Source organism: Micromys minutus, assembly GCF_963924665.1.
Source record: "Micromys minutus genome assembly, chromosome: 12".
Classification (NCBI taxonomy): Eukaryota; Metazoa; Chordata; class Mammalia; order Rodentia; family Muridae; genus Micromys; species Micromys minutus.
Window position 1 is genome coordinate 39,226,641 of NC_137981.1, and position 16,960 is coordinate 39,243,600.

Sequence of the window (16,960 nt, forward strand, 5' to 3'; positions counted from 1 at the left end):
TTCTTTTTTTTTTTTTTTTTTTTTGAAAAAACACTGGCAGGTTTAAGTTTAATGAGTAAAATAACACTGCATAGTAAACAAGATTTTAAAGACTATTACATTACAATTTGTTTGGATTTACCTCTTTGGAAACTAAGCAAGTTAACCTCCCCACTTTCATAGTAACTGCAAAGCAAACATTCTTTGTTGCTCTAGACAGGTATCCAAAGTCACACTGGTTTTGAGTGTATCTCAATAGGCTCATACACATCTTCCTCTTCTTTGCGCCGTTTTTCTCCTGCAAATATCATTTTATTTTCTTCTGTTACTCCTAAAATGGTTTCGATATCATCAACGGTAGTCTTAAAATTGGTCTCGCCTTGCATATTAGGTGCTGATATTTCTTGATGGATGATGAAGAGATTGCGAGCAAAGGTCATGAGGACCCCCTGGAGATCCACACCTATTGTTAACATGCCCAACTTGTATCTCTTCAGAGATTCATATAATATAAAAACAGTTCCTTGTCTGTCCTCAAGGTCATATCCAATGCCATGGGCCTTACACATCTGGAAGAAAACGTAATAGAAGATTAGCGAGAGATTGCCGTGCTTCAGCTGGGTGGACATCACTGCATAGCGACTGGTTTCTGGTGCCAGCTCTGCCTGGATACTAAGGTGATGCTTTTTTCTTTCTGTGTCGTCTTTAATGGGGGGCACTTCCAGGGTGCTCAGACGACAATTCAGATGACCATTTGTCAGGTACAGGGTGAGCTGCGTCATGGCTAGCTGGTCATTGTAAGCAAGGTTGAGGCCTGTTGTCCATACCTGCTGCTCTAAGGTGATCGGATCAATAAAAGTCACCAGATCTATAGAAAAATAGCCAACCACGTCTTTCTCTTTGCAGATGTTTCCAATTTGGAGGCACAAAGAATTGAGAACTTAGGGATCCACCGAGGTCTGAGGCATGGTCGTACCAGAAGAAATGAAGGGGCCGTCGGCATGAAACTGGTCACCCATTGACAGCACTCTGACTTCTCCATTAGGTTCTATCAGCATGTCTACGGTGAGGTTGGTGATGCTCTCTGCAGGCGGGTATGCCTCAATTACACCGCCTTGAGTGAGAAACATGTGGAGGAATTTTCTCCACGTCGGGAACCGTTTCTCATTGACTAGCTGCACGTGCTGGGCTAAGACGCCTGCCATCTCCTCAGAGATCTTCACCAGAGCCGACTCTTGTGCCCATTTCTTCTTCCAGTCCTCATGGCTGAATCTGTTACTCTCCTTCAGCACCCAGTTGTAGCACTGTAGATGGGAGGGAATGTCACAGAATGTTGTCCCGTTTCCTCCGAATTCCATGTTCATTTTAAAGACCCAGCGTCGGATTCCCAGGTTGTCAATCACCAGCTGGCTCAGCTGTTCTATCATCTGTTGGTAAGTGTAGATGTCATAGACTCCAGGAGGCATGGGCACGTTAGCATTATCAAAGATCCGTTTACTTCCAGACTTGGTATTGTACAGGTGAACCAGCTCAGGCTCCGAGCCCAGGATGGGCACGTTCAACATATCGGCAACAGCTAAGTCGTCTCTGTGGAGGACCCCGCCCACAATGTAGGCCTCTTCTCCTTGGATGAGATTTTTTATTCTTTTGATTGCCTTGGGACTGTACATCAGGTGAGTGGCCAGGCACATGTGATGCTTAGTGAAGGAGTTTACAGCTTCAGGGGTGATAATTCTGAACCTGTTCTGCAAGTCAGTCCTGTCCCCATAGTACCCCGACTTGATGGCTGCTTGTAGACTCAGGAGTTTTCTGTAGTACAGCTTTAGCTCATCGTTCATAGGATGGGAGCAGATGTAGATGACATTGACGTTGGCATCTAGGATGTCACACAGCCTCCCCAACTGCATGTTCTGCTCCACGTCCAAATCAGGAATGCATCTTCGCACAGACTGGGAATATCCTAATGATGGTATATGGATAATGGTCCTCCTGGAGGTCCTGATGCGACTCCAGTTGGCTGCCAGATGCTTGGCTCAAATTCGGAAATTCTCCAGGTAGAGACAGACTTCTTAACCCCTAGCCTACTTGGAATGATTACCCACAGCTTTCACAGGTTTTCTTGATCACAGAAGCACAAAAGGGAATCCAGACAGAGGCCAGTAAACTGAGTCCTGGACCAACAGGGGAACCCACCAATACCCAAGCAGCTATTGATGCTGGCTTTCCCATAATCCACACAGGATGAAAATTTAACAACATTTTAAGGTAAGGAGAGAATCTTAAATCTGCCAGGCCTTGTTGCCAGGTTTGAAAGTGTCTGTAAGACACCCACTAATTTGACCAAGGATAAATAAGATAGTAAAAAAATAATAATAAAAGCCCTGAGACTTTCTTAGACAGGGCCATAAAAAAGCAAAAACAGCAGTAGCTCTAGCTTTTATTGAATAGACAACATCATATAAGAGAAAATCAACAACAGCAACAACAACAAAACAAAGGGGAAATAAAGCACTCCAAAGGGTTAAGACTACTAAGAAAATGAGAGTACTAAGTAAGACTACTGCAGAAAAAGGTAGATACATGATAGATAGATAGATAGATAGATAGATAGATAGATAGATAGATGATAGATAGATAGATAGATAGATAGATAGGTAAGATGAAAGAGAAAAACCAATCAACTCATAATCTCACAACACATAAAACAGATAAATTCCACAGAATAAGGAAGGCCCTAAGGATCAAGGATGAGCTCACTTGAGAAAGAACCAATGTGCTTATAATTAAAAAAATAACCACTGGGCCAGAAAATGCTCCACGGGGACTGGTGGGGATTGCCTATTTAAACCATGACCTTTAAAGATGCAATGGATAATCCTACAAACAGAAGAGAAACCCACTTATTTCCTTTTGATAATAGAATTTAGCATTCTATTTTGCAAAAATCTTTAGATAAAGTCTCTTTAACAGTATATGAATTACCTACTAGAGGCAGCAGAAACCAATCAAAAATGCTTCAAGGAGACTTAGATTCTGGGAAATTTAGCCTCCACTAAGAAGGCCCAGCTCTGTCAACCACAGGTGACCTCCCTGAATCTGGGGAATATATATCAAGTAAAAGTCAGAGGTGGCTCTCAGAAGCGAGAATAAAATTCCTACACCAGCTTTGCAGTTGTCAGAAGTAACTAAGCCCTCTCTGCCTCTTCATGGACTAGAAATCTGAGACTCAATTGCCAGAGGCTGCACCCCTCCTGCATTTTCATATCACTGTACCCATGATACTCCTTGTTACAAATGCTGACAAACTTTCACTGGGCCAAAATATGACAGTCACTAATGCCAGAATGACTCATTATGAGAGTTTCTTCTGAAATCCTTTCTAGGATAATCTTTCAAGGCTCAGCTGCCCTAAGCTCAGCCACCCTGCTGCCTGATCCAGACCTCAATGAGTTTTTCTACATGACAACTTAAAAAATTTGGGCTACATCCATGGGACCAGATCATTTATTCAGGATACCCCCTTGATGAATGCTGAGTTAACATTGTTCGCCAATGACAAGAGCCTCATTTAGAATGGAAGGAGTTATGCTGTAACAGTGGTGGTCACAAATATAGGGTGGGGCTATTGATGACAAGCCCAAAAAGCTGAACTAGTTGCTCTAACAAAGGCATTAGAACTGAGAAAAGACCAGAGACATATATCACTGGTGTTTCTTTTCTAATGCTCATGTCTTGGGAAATATTTACAAAGAGAGGGGCCTTTAAACAGCAGAAGGAAAAACTAAATATCCTGTCTATACTAAGAACTCTATGGGGGCCTAAAAGCTGGCTATCATCAATTACTTGGGACACCAGAGAGGAGACCTAGTTTCAGAGTACAAAATGGGACAGATGAAACATTCAAACACACTGTCCTAGAAATCAGATATTTCTTGCCCTTGACTTCCTTGCACCAAGGAGATCCTATATTCCCTTAGAATACTTAGTGTTCAAAGCATGGCATAATCTGGGCTAGAAATTTGCCTATATCTCAATATTATAATGGCTAGTGAGAAAACAGCAGATTATAAACTCATTGTGCCAAACAAACGGAACTACACATACCTCAGAAGATCCACTCTTCTTCCAACAAAGATGTACAGAGAATATAGGATTTGATACAACATGCTAATATCAGGATTAGAGGTGAAAATACTAAGATAACTAAGATTATCATAAAAGCCTGCCAGCTAAAAAGAACCCTAATAATAGGTTCACAGACACAAAGCCTAGAGCCTACTGGGAGACAGAATTTATAGAAGTATAATGAGAAAAAACAAAGGAGGCTGCCTTCCAGGCCTACATCCATCATCTTGATCTTGCCTGTAGCTGGATACAGGTATTTAATGGGGTTATAGATAACTTTTCAGGTTAGACTGAGGCTTTCCTCACCAAACATGAAACTATATCCGTGGTGACAAAAAAGCTCTTAGAGGACATACTACTAAAGTATGGGCTTCCTCAGATGATAGGGTCAGACAATAGACCAACCTTTGTGTCCCAGGTAAGTCAGAAATTAGCCAATATTCTGGTGATTGATTGTAGTGGTAAATATAGAAATAATTCTGTTGTTAGAGGCACCTCGGACTCACTCCATGGCAGCTGCTCTATTGTGGAACAGAGTGCATCTAGACACTATCACATAATCTGCAAGGTGCCCTCTCTACTTGGCTCCCTTCCTAGGCAGTTCATTCTGCCCTATGGTCTGCAATGGCTCCAGGGTGTTGTTTTCACTCACAATCTCCCACCACCCAGTTAAAACAAGACTGTACAATAATTAACTTATCAAACAGGTTTATACGCTAAATTATCAATCCACAAACCCTTTGCACAATAAGCCTACAACCAGTGGACAAAGATATAAACTTCCCATCTAGATAAGATAAATTGACCCATAGAAATCCTTTGAAATAATCAAAGCAACCTTATTTTATTTATCTAGAAATGGACCAATAGAAATATACATGTATTCTTGCATGTTGCCTCCTCTCAAAATCTCTCACTTTTCCCTTTCTCTTCTGTTTTCCAGCTTTGTGCCCACCCCACTCTCTATTGTCCAATAATATATCTCCTTGACAACCACCTACAATTGAATTTAGACTTTATTGTGCATATAGAACCAAGAGGTCAGGACAGATAGAGATAATAAACAAAACCCTAAAAGAGACCTTAACTAAACTGACATAAGAAACTGGAAATGACTGACTGAATAACTCTCCATTTCTCAGCTTTCTACATGATATAAAACTCTACTTATGAGATGGAAGTTATTTCTTTTAAAGCCATGTTTGAGATATCACCCCTCATTATCACCCATCTCACTCACACATCAACATACAGGCAGAGATAATCACTGAATTTGAGAATTCCTAATTGCTAGATGATCTCAAAGCTATCTAAGGAACTCATAAACATACTTGGCCTAAACATTGTGTTCTGTATGAAACAGGTATTTTCCCCCACCCTCAATCACCCTGAAACTCACAATTTTAATGTGAAATCACACACTGTTTATAGTTGAAGAAGACCCTGAGCAACAGGAGAAAAACCCAGCATCGGGAATTCCTTCTGTCTTCCAATGATGGGGCACATCAAGATGAATGGATGATGAAACCCTGACACCCTCTAAAATACTATGGTCTATATCTTTAAGGTCATCAATATATCCAGGCCTAAATTAACCAAGTCATACTGGCTATATTATAAGATAACATTTTCCACTTCTAAGAGTCTTTAGGTTTTTCATTGCAGAAATAGTACAAAACAAAAGAGGTATAAATACAATATAAAATGACTATGCTCAACCCTCTAAAACAAAATGGTGTTTCCATGTGAACCATTCAGAGATAGTCAAAAGAGAAATGGCCAAAGTTATAAAGGGCCTTATTAAATATAAGATAAACTTGAGACTATTCAACTTTTGGGTATTAAGAGTCATTATTAGTCCCTCTGAATCCTCAAAAATGAAGCCTATGAGCTTCAGGAAGCCCCATGATTGGGCCTTTTATTTACTAGAGAAAGGGGAAAATGAGAGACCAGATTATTTGGATTCAGACTCCATCTTAGAAAAGCTGACTTAAGGGGGTAAAATCTGTAAACTAACAGGCCAGAACTTAGACTCAGTTATCAGGTTGCCCCACCTCAACAAAACCTGTATCTAGCACCAGTTTTCATGTTACTCCCCAACAAATCTACACCTTGAGGTTACAAGCCTGACCTGACATTTCACTTACTAATGACCACCAGTCAGAAGGAAATCAGAAGTTAAGTTTATAATTTGGCTCTCAGTACCAGCAAATTTTGTTAATGACGATAATAGACCACCAACCAGATATGTACCTTGGAGCTAGCTGTTTCCTACTGCTCTGCTGTGTCAGATATGGATGTTTGGTCACAAAGCTCAAGCTTAAAGATTCTAATGTGATTATGGTGGAATTGGCTCCTGGTTTGTCCTTTAAGGCTCATGAACACGTTTTGTTGTAACAGTATCATATGTCCTGAAAGTAAACAAGACAGATAATAAAAATTATTTTTCATACATGTTTTTTTCAGTTTAAAATAAAAAGTTTTTGAAACACTGCCTTTCACTATCTTTTCAGTTTGATCTTCTTGATACTATAGGCCTAGTGTGGTTGAATCTGGATAAGATACTTGTTGAAGTACATTAGGGCTAAGGCAGTAGAGAAAACTTCCTGTAGTCCCTTCTAGAATTCACTCATGTTATCTGCAAGTTAGTCTTCAGTGAACACTTTGCTGCTTGAGAGCATCAACTTCTTCTCGAATAGATTTCCTGGTTGAGGATTTTGATTAACATTCAATAAAAAAATCCTGAGGCAGATAAATTTTTCCTTTTTATTGTGCTAATCAAAAATATTAGCATTTACTTGCTAGAGGCCACTGGGAATCTCTTTATACAAGTTCATTCATTTCCTTTCAGTGTTATTCTCTCTCCCATGTCTGTAGTTACTGCTGCATCATCAGTTTCATAGTATCAGAAGCTCATATTTTCATTGTTCTGTTCAAATCCTGAATAATGGATTTGGGAGAACTTTCTTTTGCCTGGGTGCAATATTTTCTGATATATGTGATTCATCTGTCAATCTTGTTGGCTTGGGTTATGTGGGAGTCTGCTTTCATGACTTCTCCAAGTGGCTTGCTCTGTGTAGTTTTATCTCAAATAGAAAGGAAGCTACTAAGTTCTGCTCTGTGTTGCTTCCTAACCTTAGTGTTGACTTCGTTTGTGTACAATGCCCTGCATGCCAGGCTTATCTGGCTTTAATAATATTATGAATCCATCTGAATTTGTGTGTGATTTTGGGTGACAGATGGTTATTGCTCTTTCCTGCTTCCTGGTTTTAGTTAGAAACCATCAACAACCAACACATTTTATATTATATTAAAATGCAAACTCTTACTGAAGCAATACAAGATTATATTTATTAATTGGAACCATTGACTTTCTATTTCAAATATCTGAAACAAACATCAGATGGCTGTGCCCTCCAATAAACTTTTGTTACTTGAGTTTGAGGACAGCAATCAGGCAAATATCCTCAGTTTATTTTTATTTGTTATAAGGTACAAAATATATGTCACATACTCTTGATTTGCTTTTCACAAGTTATAAATGACATTCTACCAATATGAGAATAGTAAAAGAACAAATAATCTACATTTGTTTCCCTATTATCTTGACAATATTAATTATATTTAAAACATTATCCTCCATAAATGCAAAGTTTCCTTTGTCAAAGATTGGCAAATGATGTTGACAGAGAATATTTGTATATTTACAACCTTGTAAGCGAAGTTAAAAATGTCATGATTTTTTGTGTCTTTTTGTGGCAGCCACATTCCTAGATTTTGCAAAAAAAATTTAAAAAAAAAAGAAAGAAAAGAAAAGAAACTCTAAATGTAGCAATTTACTACTTTTCAAGTGTGGAAAAAAATAATAGTTAAAAATAAGTTAATTTAGGTGTGTGTTTATATTTAAGAATGAAAGATAATATAAAAACTTGTATGGTTCACTTTTAGTTTTTTAAGATCAGGAAAACTAAGTATTATGACAAACTACAGGGAAAAATGACAATGTTTAAAGGGTAATTGGTGTTTTTAGACATGAGAAAACATAAAAAATCGAGGAAAATTATCCCATGTATATTGACCACAAAGTATCAGTTAAGTTTAACCTTATACAGAGAGGTATTAAATTTTTTTTTTTTTTTTTTTTTATCATTTTAGCCAAGTCTCCAAATGTACCCCAGCATGTTTTAGATGGGTCTCAATATCTTAAGTGTTGAAGTTCTGAGCATAAGCTTTTACATTTGGTTTTCTGAATACATGTTTTTTGTAGTTGTTGGCATGTTGAGACAGCAATTGTTATTGGTATTTAGTGAACAACTATTTTCAACAATGAATCATCATATTCCAAACATTATGGACAATGATATTTAGAAAAATGCTATCAAAAGATGAGCTATCTTTTATTGAAAAACAAAAAGATGGTAATTGGGAAAGGCAAGAATGAAAGAGTAGGAAGACAGAATTCAAAAGTATATGTACATAAGTTTATTTAACAAGATCAGCATCATCTCAGCTATGATAAGAATGATAATGGGTGATAATGGAAGAGATCAAAACCTAGTTAAGAGGCTATAGCAAGGATCTTGGTAACTACTGATGAAGAATAACAAAATCCTTAAAATAGCAGATGGAGAATGAAACATGATTGAAGTGATTATGCTTGAAGTAAAAGACATATGATTTGAATGCTATGGAAAACAGTGATAGTGAGTGTAAAGTTTATTGCTAAAAATACTCAGTACTTGATTTCAAAAGATATACTTAAGAAACTTGATAACCATGAAATGTGCAATTTTAGTGCATTTAATTGAAAAATAGAAATAGAACCATAATTATCACAATGGACCAAACTCAAGTTCAAGTTCAAACACACTGAATATGATAGAGAAAGTGGAAGATAGCCTTGAATATACTGACATAGAAAATGACTTTCTTGAAAAAAAAGCATCATTAGCAAAGTCACTAAGACAAAAAAATTAGTAAATATAACCTCAGGAAATTGAAAGGATTTGGTAAATTAAAGGACACAATCAATTCAGTAAAGCAGCAGCCTACAGGATGGAGACAGATTTTTAACAACTCCACATCTAATTGAGTATTAATATCTAAAATATATAAATAACTAAGGAAATTAGATATAAGGAATCAACAGTAACAAAAATGAAAATAGCACAATTATAAAAAAGTACATATCTAAAATGATAATTCTCAATAGAGGAAACTCAAATGGCTGAGAAACATTAAGACATATTCAACATCCTTAGGTATCAAGGAAATAAAAATAAATACTATTTAAGAATTACATATTATACCACCGAGAACAACAAAAATCAACACACAAGTAATAGCTCGTGTTGGTGAAAATGTAGAGCTAAGGAAGCAATCCTCCATTGTTGATAAGAGTTCAAACTTGTACATTTAATATGAACATCAATATGGTGGTTCCTAAGAAAATTGAAAATTAACCTATCTTTAAAGCCAGCTGTTATACTCTTGGGCAAAAACCCAAAGGATGCTAATATATACATCCTAGACTATTGTGCAACTATTTTCACTGACTTTATTCATAATAGCCAAGAACTAGAAATAAACTTGAACTCTCCCAATTGAAGAGTAGATAAAAATATAGTACATTTACACAATGAAGAAATGCTCAGTTGATAGTGTTTGTGTTATCAGAAATTACATAAGCAAATGTATACAACTAGAAAATATTATCCTGAGTAGGTAACCCAAATCCAGGTTAAAAGAAAATGTGGAATGTGTTGGGTGTTTGGGAGTTACCACACAAACCAAAAGTATACCAAACCCAGTTAAGCAAGAATAGTTTATTGAATGCACACTAAAATACTTAAAATCCAGGTTCACAAGAAGTAAAGACCTAATTTTAGCAGTGGTCTGTCCTAAGGGCAGACTTTTTATTTGAAAAACAGGTTCAAACGTTTGACAACAAGCAGTAAATGGGCATAAGATTTTTGCATAACTAGATAGAGTATCAGCTAACCTTTGAATTTACTGATCCCGAGTGAGGTAAAAACTGTAGTAGAAGGGCGAACATGGGAATTTTCAAACATTTAGGTAACAGGATATAAGTGATTCATCATAAACTTTTGGCTTATTAATAACATTCCTCAGTGTCATTTAACAAAATAACATTGAACTTATTTTCACCTTGTCAGTAACATGGAGTCTGTATGTAAAATGGCTACGGTTATCTTAAGAGGAATAGGCCTCAACAGTATGTATTCACTTTTAGGTGTATGTTAGCTATCAAATAAATGAAAACCAAGCTACAGTGTGTACACCAGAGAGGTTAGAAAAGGAGGAGGGCTATAGAGAGGAAATATGGATCTTTTGGATAAGGGACAATAGAAGAGATGTTACAGTTAGACTGAAGACTGTTGGAGGCAGTGGCAAAGAGGAAAATGATCAGGTGAGAAGCAGAGTTGGGATGAAAGGAGACAGTATAGAAAGAGACAGCTGGGACTGGGTTGCATTGGGGATTGTATTGAAACCTACTGTGGAAACTTCCTGGATTCTATGGAGGTAAACACTTGGAAGATTTTTAGTAATGGGTATGTAATCTGATCTGGCCATCTCTTGTAGCAAGGCAAGGCTCCCAGCAGAGGAACTAGGATTCACTTGGTGGAGTTGTTGGCCAACGAGGTACTTTGGAGATGCCTATGTATAAAAGGCTGATGCTAATATGGAAAAGTGCTCTTTGAAACTGATTGCAGGGCCTTATGACTGAGGACAACATATACACCACTCATTGAAAACACAGAAGTCCAGGTGTTGCCTGCATGGAATCTTTGCCCTTAAGTTCTAGTCTCTTGGGTTCAGAAAGGTAGTCTACAGGCTAGGAAAAAAATTCTGACAATATCCCAATCACAAAAATATTGACCTAAAATGTGTTCTAACTACAAGACATGCTATGGCAATGGCGGGACAGAACTCATGGGAATGTACAACAAATTTCTGGTTGAACTTAAAGTCCATGAATTGAGAAGAAACCCATAGATGACACTGCCTGGGTTGTGATCAAGACCTAGAGACTTGATAGTCCAGAAATCTAGGGTAGAGCCAATCATGAGGGATAAATATTATTGTAGGAGTCAGAAGGAATGAAGAACACCAGGAGAATAAGTCTACTGAATCAACTAACCAAAGTTTACATGGACCCAGAAAGATCGAAGTAGCATGCAAGGTGCTACATAGGTATTTACCAGGGCCTCTGAAGTATTATGTAATATGCTGTGGCTGTTAGGTTATTTTATTTTTTTCAGAGGGTGGGGTGTCTAATCTGTGGGAGTCTTTGACCCTTTTGTCTAATCTTGGTATCTTTTTTCTTCTATGGGGTGCCTTGTCCAGGCTCTGTATGAAGGTTTTTCCTTGTCTTATTTTTGTTTATTTTGTTGTTTTTTATTGTTCTTTCTCACAGGTCCTTTTTTTCTGAAGAGTGGAAAGGAGTGGATGGAGCTGGGAGGGGAGGGAGGTTTGTAGGCAGAATGTTGGGAGAGTCGGGAAGGGGGACTGTTGTTGTCATGTATTGTATGGAAAAATAATTTTATTAGAAAAAAGAAAGAGAGAGAGAGAGAGAGAGAGAGAGAGAGAGAGAGAGAGAGAGAGAGAGAGAGAGAGAGAGTTAAAATTAAAGAAAGAGATAAAATGAAAGGAAGAAAGAAAGAAAAGGAAAAGGAAGGAAGGCAGAAAGAAAGAAAGAAAGAAAGAAAGAGAGAGAGAGAGAGAGAGAAAGAAAGAAAGAAAGAAAGAAAGAAAGAAAGAGAAAGAGAGAAAGAAAGAAAGAGAGAGAGAGAAAGAAAGAAAGAAAGAAAGAAAGAGAAAAGGAAAGAAGGCAGAAAGAAAGAAAGAAAGAAAGAAATATAGAAAGAAAGAAAGAAAAAAGAAAGAAAGAAGGAAGAAAGAAAGAAAGAGAGAGAGAGACAGACACAGAGAGAGAGAGAGTGAAGAGAGAGAGAGAGAGGAAGGAAGGAAGGAAGGAAGGAAGGAAGGAATGAAAGAAGGAAGGAAAAGAAACCTGATAGAAATTAGCCAGCAGTCTGTTTGCTTTTACCTGTTTATGTTGAATATAAAAGATTGACTTTGAGGGATATATCCTTGTTTCTTATTCTGGAGGAGTGTGACATTCTTAGACTTGTTGTTCAGGGTGCTGAGTACCAGCCTCAGCATGGGATAGTTTACTGAAAAAGAGGAATTTGGGGTTGACAGATGGCCAACTCAGAGTCAGTGAGGGATACAAGCTGACAGTTGTGTTGTTCTCTAGATAGCTCTCTGCTGGAGACCATTTTCTCCTGTGAATGAACCAAAGCCCAGTAATTTTTTTTGCATAAGCTACTTCCTTAGTAATAATTGCATATCAATTCAATCATTTACCATGGGATCCCTTTTGATTAACCCAGGAATCATCAATTTCGGACCTTAGCCTTTTGACTCTGAAGACAAAGTCACATGGCCAATACCTACAAGGTCGGCTGCTTGGTGAAGCTGAAACATGGCCCCATATTTATATTACATTATCACCAGCTTTTAGTTTTTTAACTCCTTATTGCCTTAGTTTGGCTGTTATGGAACATACTCTGTAGATAGACATTCAACTCAAAAATCTACATGGTTCACTCACCTGAAGATGAAATTAAAGGTGCTTACGACTGAACCTATGCATTTCTTTACCTAGAAATTGGTCTGTTTCAGGCTGGCCTTAAACTCAGAAATCTACTTGCATTTGTCTACTGTAATTAATGGTGTGTACCACCTTGCCAGGGTCTAAGATTTTCATGGCCACTGTTTCTTAATATCAAAAGCAAAGTACTATGTCTTCAAGCCTCAAAGTCAGAATCACAAGTATGACCATCATTTCTAGATTGTAGGTTATTCCAGATTTGAAGTCCAAACTATTCATTGTTCAATGCCTATTTAGGCCTGCTCTTTTAACATAACTGTAACCAATGTATACTCATTCTCCAAGTTACTCACAAGATGAAATTAAGTTAATTGTTTCCTGAGTTCAATTTCAAGCAAGCATTTATAGAGCAAACAAGCAAGGGGGTTTCTATCCTGTTATACATTCTATAATAAGGAGGCTATTATAGAATTTTGTCTCTCCTTAAAATAATTGGCTAGTACTGACAGGTAAATCATCAGCTTACCTTATGCATTTTTTATGATTGGTGCTTATTGGAGAGTAGCCTTGAAACTAGTGCTAGACACAGGCTTCTTAGGGAGTAACCTAGAAAGGAGTGCTCAGTATCAGCTTGTTGCATAACTTGACTTCAAGCTTAGGTCAGGATCTGTAAAATGAGGTCTGAAATGAATATCTGGACCCGCAAGTTCATCTATATTTTAGGAGTTATTATTTTAGCTGACACTCAAGATTGATTGTAATATACCACCGAATTATATTTGAGTTACCCATACTCTGTTATACTTGGTTATCTCAGTATACTACAACTTTCCTCACAACCTGTGCCTTTTTTCTTCACCTAGGACCACTGAGTTAGTGAAAAATGTTGTTCCAGATCACTCCACTTCAATTCTAGCCTTTAAATTTTTGAGCCTATACAAAATTTTTTTTAAATGCTGCCACAATTATGTGACTCCTTTCTGTGGTCTTGATTAATCAGTCTGAAAGTGTTCAAAATATTGTCATAGTATCCGAAAATGGTAACTAAGTGGTCACTGCAGAACTTTCCTCAAGAGCAACTCTTCAGGCACAAACAATAAACTTAGCTTGGTAGGATCTTGCCCTCAAATCACCACTTCTTGAATATCTTATTATGGAAGAAGATATAGAACACCAGATGTATGCTCTATTCCTGAAATTATGCTGTTTCTGATTATCAAAGATTGATTATTCTTGACAGTGAGATTATTCCTTGAAAGAGAAGCATAACATAAAATATATACATTATTATAAAAGCAAGCCTTATACCTACAGCAACTGTGATTACTTAAGGAAACCCATGTCTTCATGGTTATGCCCCAGGGTCAGCAGCACTTGCATATGGTACTTCCATAGCCATGCCAGACTTGGCATCATGGAGTAATGTAAGACGTTTTTATTGCCTCTTACTTATGTTTACAATAATTAAAGTAACATATTTTTGCCATACTTGAATTTGGAAAAAAATAAAACTTTCAACAACATTTTTCACAATATAACCTATAACTAATTAACATACATTTTAATTTTATTAAGTAATTCAGTATCAATATACATATTAAACTATCTTTAATTTATTGAAAAAATGTAATTCATAAAAATATACACAGAAGCATGATAATTTTTACTTAAACACAAGAGCCATTGCAAGTCTCTCCATGGTATTTAAAAAAAAAAATCAATATCTGTAATAAAGTTCCTGATGCAATCCTTTTATTCCATCAGCATAATTTAGCAATTCTGTGGAAAGGCAAAAAGACCTGAAAGAAAATGTATGATGCATTTTTTTAATTTAAAAAGCTGCATGGATAAAAGGCACGTTTATAAATTTTACAATCATTAACTTTTTTCATGAATGACAAAGACAGTTGCACTAAACTGTGTGATGTCTGACAACTAATAATTTGAGACTGCCTGGAGCAATCTGAAAAGACTTGAGTTGCTTTGGAATATTTTACGAAATATTTTGATTTTCTTGTTTTTTTCATTTCCATACTTTCTAGCCTTTTCCTTAATAGCTGCACCTTGAATGCTTAAGGGAGTGTAATAGTTCTTGTTCTTAGAGCACATGATATTGTTGTTCTGTTTAGAAAAAAATTCCCCTGTGCATATGTGTTCTAAGCTCTTCTCCACTTTCTGTTCTATTAGATTAAGTGTACTTGATTATATGTGGAAATCTTTGATCCACTTGGACTTGAGCTTTGTATAAGGAGATAAGAAAAAAATCAATTTGCATTCTTCTGCATTCTGACTGCCAGTTGAACAAGCAGCATTTGATGAAGATGCTGTCCTTTTTCCATTGGATGGTTTTAGTTTTTTTGTCATAGATCAAATGACCCAAGATGCATGGGTGCATTTCTGGGTCTTAGATTCTATTCTATTGATCTACCTGCCTGTCTCTGTACCAATACCATGCAGCTTGTGTCATAATTAATCTGTAATACAGCTTGAGGTCAGGGATGGTGATTCCCCTGGAAGGTTTTTTTTTTTTTTTTTTTTTTTTTTTTTTTTTTTTTTTATTGTTGAGAATAGTTTTTGCTATCCTGGGTTTTTTATTATTCCAAATAAATTTGTAAATTGCTCTAACTCTATGAAGAATTGAGTTGGTATTTTGATGGGGATTTCATTGAACCTGTAGATTGCTTTAGATACGATGGTCATTTTAATTATGTTCATCCTTCCAACTATGAGGATAGGAGATATTTTCACTTTCAGAAGTGTTCTTCAATTTTCTTCTTAGAGAGCAAGAATTTGAGCAATAGGACCTCTTAAAATTGCAAAGGTTCTAGAAGGCAAAAGAAACTGTCAAAAGGACAAAATGGCAATGAACAGATTGGGAAAAGATCTTTACCAATCCTACATCTGATAGAGGGCTAGCATCCAATATATACAAAGAACTCAGTAAGTTGGATTTTACAGAATCAAATAATCCTATTAAATATGAGTAACAAAGCTAAGCAAAGAATTCTCAACTGAGGAATATTGAATGACTGAGAAGCACTTAATGAAATGTTCAGTATCCCCTGTCATCAGGGAAATGCAAATCAAAGCAACCCTGAAATTTTACCTCACAACAGTAAGCATGGCTAAGATCAAAAACTCAGATGACAGCAGATGGTTGTAAGGATGTACAGAAATAGGAATACTCCTCCACTGTTTGTGGGGTTGTAAGCTAATAAAACCACTCTGGAAATTAGTCTGGCAGTTGGTCAGAAAATTGGACATAGTACTATCTGTGGACACAGCTATGCCTCTCCTAGGCACATACCCAAAAGAAGCTCCAACATCTAACAAAAACACGTGTTCCACCATGTTCATAGCAGCCTTATATATAATAGCCACAAGCTGGAAAAAACACAGATGTACTTCAATATAGGAATGGATACAGAAATTGTGGTACATTTGTACAATGGAGTACTACTTAGCTATTAAAAACAATGACTTCCTGATTTTCCTGTGCAAATGGATGAAACTTGAAGCTATCATCCTGAGTGAGGTAACCCATTCACAAAAGAACACTCAGTGTATGTACTCACTAATAAGCAGATATTAGCCCAAAAAAGCTCAGAATAATCAAGAAATAATTCACAGATATTATGAAGCTTAAAGAAAAAGAAGGCCAGAAGATGGATGCCTGAGTCCTTCTTAGAAGTGAGAATAAAACACTCATGGGAAGAAATAATGGGATAAATAGAGGAGCAAGGATTAGAGAAAAGATCATTCAAAGACTGCTTTACCTGAGGATCCATCCCATACACAGCCACTACTCCCGCACAATATTGCTGATGCCAAGTAATGCTTACTGGCAATAATATGATATAGATGCCTCCTAAGAGGTTCTGCCAGAACTATACTGATACAGAGGAAGATTCCTGTAGCTAACCATTTGACTGAATACAGGGACTCCAAGGAAGGAGCTAGAAAAAGGACTGAAGGAGCTGAAAGGTTCTGTAGCCCCATGGAAAGAAAAACAATTATTAACTAACCAAACCCACCAATTCCTGGAAACTAAAATACCACCCAATGAGTTCTTATGGAGAGACCCATGGCTAGAGGTAGATATGCAGCATAGAATATCATTCTATGGCATCAATGAGTTTAGATGACTTTGATCTAGTTAAGGCTACTTTTCCCAGTGTAGAGGAATGCCAAGGTGCTAAGGTGGGAAAGGAAGGCTGG

General features: G+C 37.0%; 1 protein-coding gene across 1 annotated transcript; it reads right to left on the bottom strand.

Annotated features, from left to right (window-relative positions):
- Nucleotides 1–209: 209 nt before the first annotated feature.
- On the bottom strand, nucleotides 210–13,277 carry LOC308428330 (IQ domain-containing protein H-like; the record flags this gene model as incomplete). Its single annotated transcript, XM_080926741.1, is given in 4 exon segments — nucleotides 210–920; nucleotides 924–2,012; nucleotides 2,016–2,027; nucleotides 13,269–13,277. Coding segments are annotated over 4 exon segments (1,821 nt in total).
- Between the last annotated feature and the right edge of the window lie 3,683 nt (nucleotides 13,278–16,960).